General features: G+C 47.7%; 1 protein-coding gene across 1 annotated transcript in view; it reads right to left on the reverse strand.

The window, feature by feature from the left end:
* Window positions 1-7,350, reverse strand: part of Fam3d (family with sequence similarity 3 member D) — a 31,183-nt gene that overhangs the window by 10,493 nt on the left and 13,340 nt on the right. The window contains exons 3-4 of the mRNA XM_013346796.2: window positions 4,979-5,086; window positions 447-470 (exon numbers count right to left, since the gene is read on the reverse strand). Of these exons, the coding sequence (XP_013202250.1) occupies window positions 447-470; window positions 4,979-5,086 (132 nt within the window). The remainder of the gene's footprint in view (window positions 1-446; window positions 471-4,978; window positions 5,087-7,350) is intronic.

Consider the following 7,350-nt stretch of genomic DNA (forward strand, 5'->3'; position numbering starts at 1 on the left):
CAATCTTAGCATCCTGTGAGGACAGAATGCATCATCTGGCTCAATCTTAGCATCCTGTGAGGACAGAATGCATCATCTGGCTCAATCTTAGCATCAGTAGCAGCCATGCTTCCCCTTCCACCTTCTTTGTTCCTTGGAAACCCGCATCCTTGCTGAAGGCCTCTTTCAATTTTGGCTCACAACGAGGTTTTAGAGAGGAAGCAGGGTGTCCTGCAGAGTGTCCTGTGGTCTAGACAACCCAGAAGGAATTGCAGAAGGGAAAGAGCTAAGCCATGTTCCTGCTGGTCTGAGTAGCTGAGAGAGGCCACTGTCACAGAGGAGTGGGTTAGGAAGACAGACTCTGGACACCTGCATTTCTGTGGGGTCTGCAGCACTGGAAATAGAGGCCTTGGGACATCCTGCCTGAGGACTGATGGGGGTACTTACGGGGCTGGGTAGATACTCACGGATCTCCTTGGGGGGCACGCCTGCTTGAGAGAAAGAATCTGGTTAGTGAAAAGGTACTTGGGCCTCTTGCAGGAAGGGGAGGGGGCTGTTGGCTGGGTAGAGGGAACAGGAGACCTTTGTGTGCTTCTGATAATATGAATTAGCCCTTCTGTTACATCTGGGAGCTTCCTCTAACCTGCTGCTGCCACCCTTTCATAAATGGACACACACTTGCATATACACCATACATATATGAAAGGCACATACATGTACACAAATGCATAATTAACACACAATGCAGAAACATACATGTGCACAGACTTTGATGGAGGAAGGTCATTGGCTAATAAAGAAACTGCCTTGGCCCATTTGGTAGGCCAGCCTTTAGGTGGGTAGAGTAAACAGAACAAAATGCTGGGAGGAAGAAGAAATGAGCTCAGACTCGATAACTCTCCTCTCTGGGGCAGACGCGATGAAGCTCCTACCCAGGATGGACGTAGGCTAGAATCTTCCCGGTAAGTGTACCTCGGTGCTACACACATTAATAGAAATGGGCCAGGCAGTGTTTAAATGAATACAGTTTGTGTGTTGTTATTTTGGAGCATAAGCTAGCCAGGTGGCTGGGAGCAGGGCGGCAGGAATGCAACCCGCAGCTCCTTCAACAAGACTTGTTTTTTGTTTCAAATCAAGCTGTGAGAACCTTGGAGATACTTTAATATCACACCCACCAAACCCCATGTGTTTGGTGGCTATGATACTTAAGCATCGTGTGGCTCAGTTTACTTGACAGCACACAGAAGGCATCACAACCATCCTCACTGGGCTCTGGAGAGGATCCAGTGAGACCCTGGGGACTCAGCGAAGGAGAGAATTGTGCTGCTGCTGGTGCTGTGGTCCCTGGGTCATCTCTTTCTTGAATGCCCATCTGTGCTAGGCTAGAGGGGTCCTGGTCACTGCCTGACATCTTGTCTCATTCCATCCTAGCTGTTTCTGGGTTTCTAGGTCGGGTGTCCACCATCCTGCTGTGTGCCCTGGAGGACAGGTTCTTTCAGAGGACACAAACATGTCTGGGAAGGAGTGGGCCTTCTCTGGGCCCTCTCACAGCAAATGACCAAGGCTGAACCAACCACCAATACCATTGTCCTCTGGAGACAGAGCTCTTCTCTGAGTTAATATATTCCCATGGTCCTGGTGTGTGTGTGTGTGTGAAGTGCCCTTTTCACTTATAATGTGGGCATCTGGACAGCTGGTAGCTATCATATGTCTTAGAGAGAAGCTGACCATGGATGTAGCTTCTACCTTGTTGAAGGAGAGCAACACCTAGGGGACTGGGATGTGGCTCAGCTGGTAGAGTGCTTGCCTAGCATGCACAAGGTTCAACTTCTAGCATCCTATAAGCCAGGCACAGTGGTACCTACCATCACTCAAGAGGCAGAGGCAGGAGGATCAGAGGTTCACTGTCATTCTCTTTTTGAGGCCAGTCTGGGTTACATGGAACTGTTTCGAAAAGAAAACAAAGCAAAACAGCAGCCACAACATCCAAGAGTACAGTAAGGTGGGCCCTTGGGGCTTTGTGGTACCCCTGGAACCAGCCACCCTGACTTTTCAATGAAGAGACTTAACAGACACTGTTATACTGAAACTAGTTAGAGTTGATTCTTTATCTCCTGCCTAGTTTTCCAGGTAAGCTGGGAGTTTTTAATCTCTTCATCCCTGTGCTGTGGGCCTTTGTGGTCTGGCAAAGCTCATGATCTTCTCAGAGTAAGTCCATCCTCACTCCCTTGAGATAATTAGTACTTTCTTCTTGAGCAGGGTGCATACTGAGTGCATAAAATAAACCAGATTGGATTATGCAGGAAACCAATTATTATCTTCCTGTATAGTAATGATAAGCATAAATTTGTACAGTTATAGATAGGCTTTAGTATCAGCACATGAAATCATAAAATAGGGGTGTATCCCCTAGGGCAGGAGCCTGTGAAGTGAGGGAAAGTTGGCACATGAGTCTGGGCAGCTGATGGGTTTCTGTCTGTCTTTCCCACTGGGCACACACCTGCATTTCTGCGGAATTTGGGTTAGGGGAATGCACTGCTGTTTTTTGGGAGCATTGTAACTAAGTCTGTTTCTCTGGCTTAGACCATAAGCAGGGGCCACCTGTTCCTTGTTTTGGGGTCCCCGTGACCTCACACAGAGCTTAAGCTCTGATGCTTGTGGGTTGGAGTTATTGGTTTCTCAACCCCCAGTAACTGAGCTTTGAGAGATAAATAGTTGTGGAGGTTCAAAGATGTGAGCTTAGCCCACGTTGTCTGGAGGTCAGAGAGTCTGAGTTGATTTTGCTCGCTCAAAACAAAAGTTGACAGTGTGGCTACACACCTGACCTAGGGCGTGATTGCTTGGTGTTTTGGACATTGGAATGGCTCATAGAGGTAGATCCACTTTACCCTGAGCAAAGGTCGAAGAATCCAAGCAGACTTCTGCTTCTTCTTTTGAAATAGGAGGTTTGACCTAGGGACACTCGGTCTAGGGTGTTTTCACTGCCCCAAGCATCAAATACTTTTCTCAAGAATTAGTGACGTGATGTCTCAAGTATTGGGACTAGTAACTGTTCTGGTTGTCCTTTGCATCACATTAAAGCAGTCTTTTGCCTTCTTCTCCCTTTTGTATTGGGATATAAAAGTGTATGGAAAATTAAACACAGGTGAGCTCAGTATGCAGAAAGCACTGAGTGGTCCTCCCGATACTCTCTGTGTTTCTTATCTCTGTTCCTTCTACCTAACTTTCCTAATCCTCATGCCCCTACCCTGGAATATAAGAACCAGCCATGGCTAGGATCGTGGCAGAAGTTACCCCAAAAAGGGGGCTCACGACAAATAGTTATTGGATGAAAGTTTCTACAAGAGTTGCCTGTTGCATTCCAACTGTGGCTCTGACAAGGTGTGACAAGACACCTTGACCCTCCTGCAAATGGCCTGGTTCACATCTCCTTGAGGTCAGCAGGCAGTAGAACCCAGGTTTGGTCAATAGCAGTGTCCCTGGATTAGGGACATGGCAGTCACCGAGTGTCTATATAAATGAAATTCCAATGCAGGCTCTATGTCTCCCCTGACAAGAGGCAGATGGCATAAGGGCTATCAAGCCCTCCACTGTGGAGTTCTGATAAAGATGGGGTACCTGGTTTTTCACTGTCGTGGGAAGTTGGAGGCCATTTTGGTCCTTGCAGATCATGTTGAATTCTGTCAATGGTAGCGGTTCTCAGTCTCTCAGGAAGATAAATCTAAGGACTCACACCCCTTCCCTTCTGTCTTGAAAGGATTTGAATATATACACCCAGGCTCCATCCCTGTCCTGACATCTCTAAGGGAGAACTTCGGTTAGTTTTAAAAGTTTCCTTGGCTTTCTATTTTCTCAGAACACACACGAAACTGTGCCGCCAAACATGCTTGAGTCTGTTACACAACCACACCAAGAACCACTCCCTGGGGGTATTTGTTTATCTTCAATGAGACCGAATAGGTAAAACAGTAAGAACTTGGCCATCTACTTGTTTATCCAATCGTCCATTCACCTACCCATTCACTGATCCTCACTGTCCTACCCACTAATTTGTCCATCTGCTGGCTTTCTATCTAATCATCAATTCTTCTATCCATTTACCTACTTGCTGATCCACCCACCTACCCACCTGTCATCCTGTTCATTTGTTTGTTCACAGACCTATCAATTTACCTACAAATCCACCCCTATCATTCTATCTGCCTATTCATCTGTCCATCTAGCCTCCATAATGCAGCCTTCCATTCATCCATTCATTAATTTATCTCTCCATTTATTCACCCACCTACAAATCTACCCATCCATCCATCCATCCATCCATCCATCCATCCATCCATCCATCCATCCATATCCATCTATCCATCCATCCATCCATCCATCCATCCATCCATCCATCCATCCATCCATATCCATCCATCCATTTTTCTTTCACATATCAAATACTTATTGGACACAAAATCCTTGCCTTCGGGAAAGTTATATTCTAAGAGGCGCAGTCAGGCAATAACTAGGGAAATGGATAACATGATGATGGTGTTTGGAAAGAAATAGGCTGATATGGAAGAAGCTAAATGAGGAGGACAGGCTACAGCTGGAGCTGGGGAGGTCAGAAAGGCCTTTGAGCAGGGAGCTGAGGGTGAGAAGGAGCAGGCAGACAGGTCCTGTTCAGAGAGGGTTTGCAGCAGAGGGACCACAGGTAGGAGCAGCCACTTGCAGCTCAGACAGTATTTTTTTTTCTTCACTCACAGCCCAGTATCATTTCATCCTCACTCACAACTCTCTTTATAAGTATTATTTCTCTCCGTCCTTAGATCAGGGCCTTGGAACACTTCTGTGTTCCCCATGGCGTCAGTCTCCCTTTCAGTCCAGGATTCTTACACTGTGCTCCACAATGCCGGCGCACAGCTCACCACATCTAGCTGGCTCCTGGGTCACCCCAGAAGAGAGGTCCTCATTGCCCCATCCCTGGTCTGCATCATGGGCCATGAGCTTCACTTACCCAGCCAGCGCGGCAGACGGATGGTTTTCCTGTTGATGCTGACGTAGCTGCGGAGAAAGACCCACATGGCAACCATGGTGAAGACGAAGGCCACAACGCGAACCAGACCTACAAGCAGGAAGAGTCTGTCAGGTCACGTGCCACACCCCAACAGGGGGCTGCAGGACAAAGCCATGCAGAAAGTCCGTGTGTGAGTTCTTGCCAAATTCCAGCAATACCACCACTGTGGGAAACCCTCTGTTGTAGGCCACGTCCACACCTTGAGACTATGTGCCAAGACCACATAAGAGTCCCTGCTGGGATCAGACAGTGAGATCATGATTAGATTTTGTGAACACTTCTCAAGTAGCCATTGTGAATGAGTTGAAAGAGCTTTTCCTTGGGCTCCAGTTAGCTTCCTAGAGAGAGCCTACAGAGATGTGTCCTGGGGTCTGTATGTGTGCAGGAGTTCACCCTCTTTGAGCTAAAGTCAGTCAGTCCCAAACCGTAGATATGGCTCTGCCCTGACTGCTGAGGTCCCTGGCCTCCACGGTCCCAGTTAATCTCTCATTTAATCTCTCAATCATCCTTTTTCTTTCCAAGTACCCTCATCGTACGACTTGGCTGTTACTTGAGTCTATTTCCTGGAATGCGACTTTGTTGTAGGCAAGGGTTTTATTCTGTATATGGAGCGTGTACTAATAACTTGATAAGTGGAAGGGAAACAGGTGAATGGAGGGAATGGCAGGTGGGTGGATAGATGGTTAGGGAATGACAGATTAGAAGACTGGATGAGTGGGCACATGGATGGATGGGCAGATATGTGGTGGCATTTCATTTGTAGTTTAATACATAAAGCTGGCCTGAGGATCAGAAAAGTAAAACAGCCACACTGGCCAGTCTTACAGACCAGGCAGTGGTGACACACACCTTTAATCCCGGGAGCCACACTAGCTTGCCACAGAAACCAGTTGGTAGTGGTGCACACCCTTAATCCCAGAGAGGATTATAAAACGGGAGGAGACAGCTCTCACACACAGTCTCATTCTGAGATTCCTGGAGGCAGGATCGCCATTTCGGACTGAGGTAGAGGTAAGAGCCAGTGGCTGACTGTTTTGCCTTTCTGATCTTCAGGATGAACCCCAATATCTGTCTCTGAGTCTTTATTAATTATGCTTCACAGATGGATGGCCTTTTTTGTTGGTATTATAGTCATAGTAGTAGGTAGTATTCTGGTGGTTTGGGGAGCTGGGGATATCCTAAATAGTTTTGGTCAGCTCAAAGCCACCAAAAATGACCGCACAGTGGACTTATTCTGCAGTTTCAGAACAGGCATAGCTTTCCAGTCTCCCCCGCCTCACAGCCAGAGCGATTCTGGTTCCTGTTACTGGGGAGCAGTCTCACACCTGGGAGAGGTACCGAGAGCCCATATACTCCCTTGCCTTGCAAGGATCACAAAATGTAACCACACAATTTCATTTAGTTTGGGGGCTACCCCTTGTCTTGGTGCAGACGGTGGCTTGCAAAGCAGAATTTCCCACAGGGACCAGCCCATGTTAGTCAGCACCCACTCTGTGCCAGGCTCTATAATGTCCACCTGAACATAGATGATCTCAATTCATCTCCCCATTACTGCCTTACAGATGAGGAAACTGAGGCCAGAAGAGGCAGGTGCTTTCCCACGACCGCTTTTTAGAACTTATGCAAGTCAGCTGACTCTAAATGAGGGGCCATGCGTTCTCAGAGTTACCTGGGAGTAGAAGTGAGGTGTGTGTATTGCACATGCTCCCATATCAACGCCTGTACAAAGGGGCCCATCTGAGGACGTGCCTGAAGACCTCTGCCTTACTGTGCTGCCTGCGGTGTGAGGACCCTGAAACATCCCTCCTTGAGGTTCATATGTGGTCCCTGACTTCTGGCCAGAGCCAGGTGTTTCTAAGTTGGGATTCCAAGCAGATGGGGCCTCTGGGAAGCAGCTGTCCAGCTTCCCCAGCCTGTAGGTGTGTCCAAACTATGACCTACGGGACACAGGCAGCCTACGGGAGCTATGACTGTGACTCAACATAGAGCTATAAACATTAATTTTTTTGTTTTGTAATTTTTATTTTTTTTAAATTTATTTATTTATTAAAGATTTCTGTCTCTTCCCCGCCACCACCTCCCATTTCCCTCCCCCTCCCCCAATTAAGTCCTCCACCCCCCTTCAGCCCGAAAAGCAATCAGGGTTCCCTGTCCTGTGGGAAGTCCAAGGAACCCCCACCTCCATCCAGGTCTAGTAAGTTGAGCATCCAAACTGCCTAGGCTCCCACAAAGCCAGTGCGTGCAGTAGGATCAGAAACCCATTGCCATTGTTCTTGAGTTCTCAGTAGTCCTCATTGTCTGCTATGTTCAGA

The sequence above is a fragment of the Microtus ochrogaster genome, chromosome 6 (assembly GCF_000317375.1).
Source record: "Microtus ochrogaster isolate Prairie Vole_2 chromosome 6, MicOch1.0, whole genome shotgun sequence".
NCBI classification, from domain to species: domain Eukaryota; kingdom Metazoa; phylum Chordata; class Mammalia; order Rodentia; family Cricetidae; genus Microtus; species Microtus ochrogaster.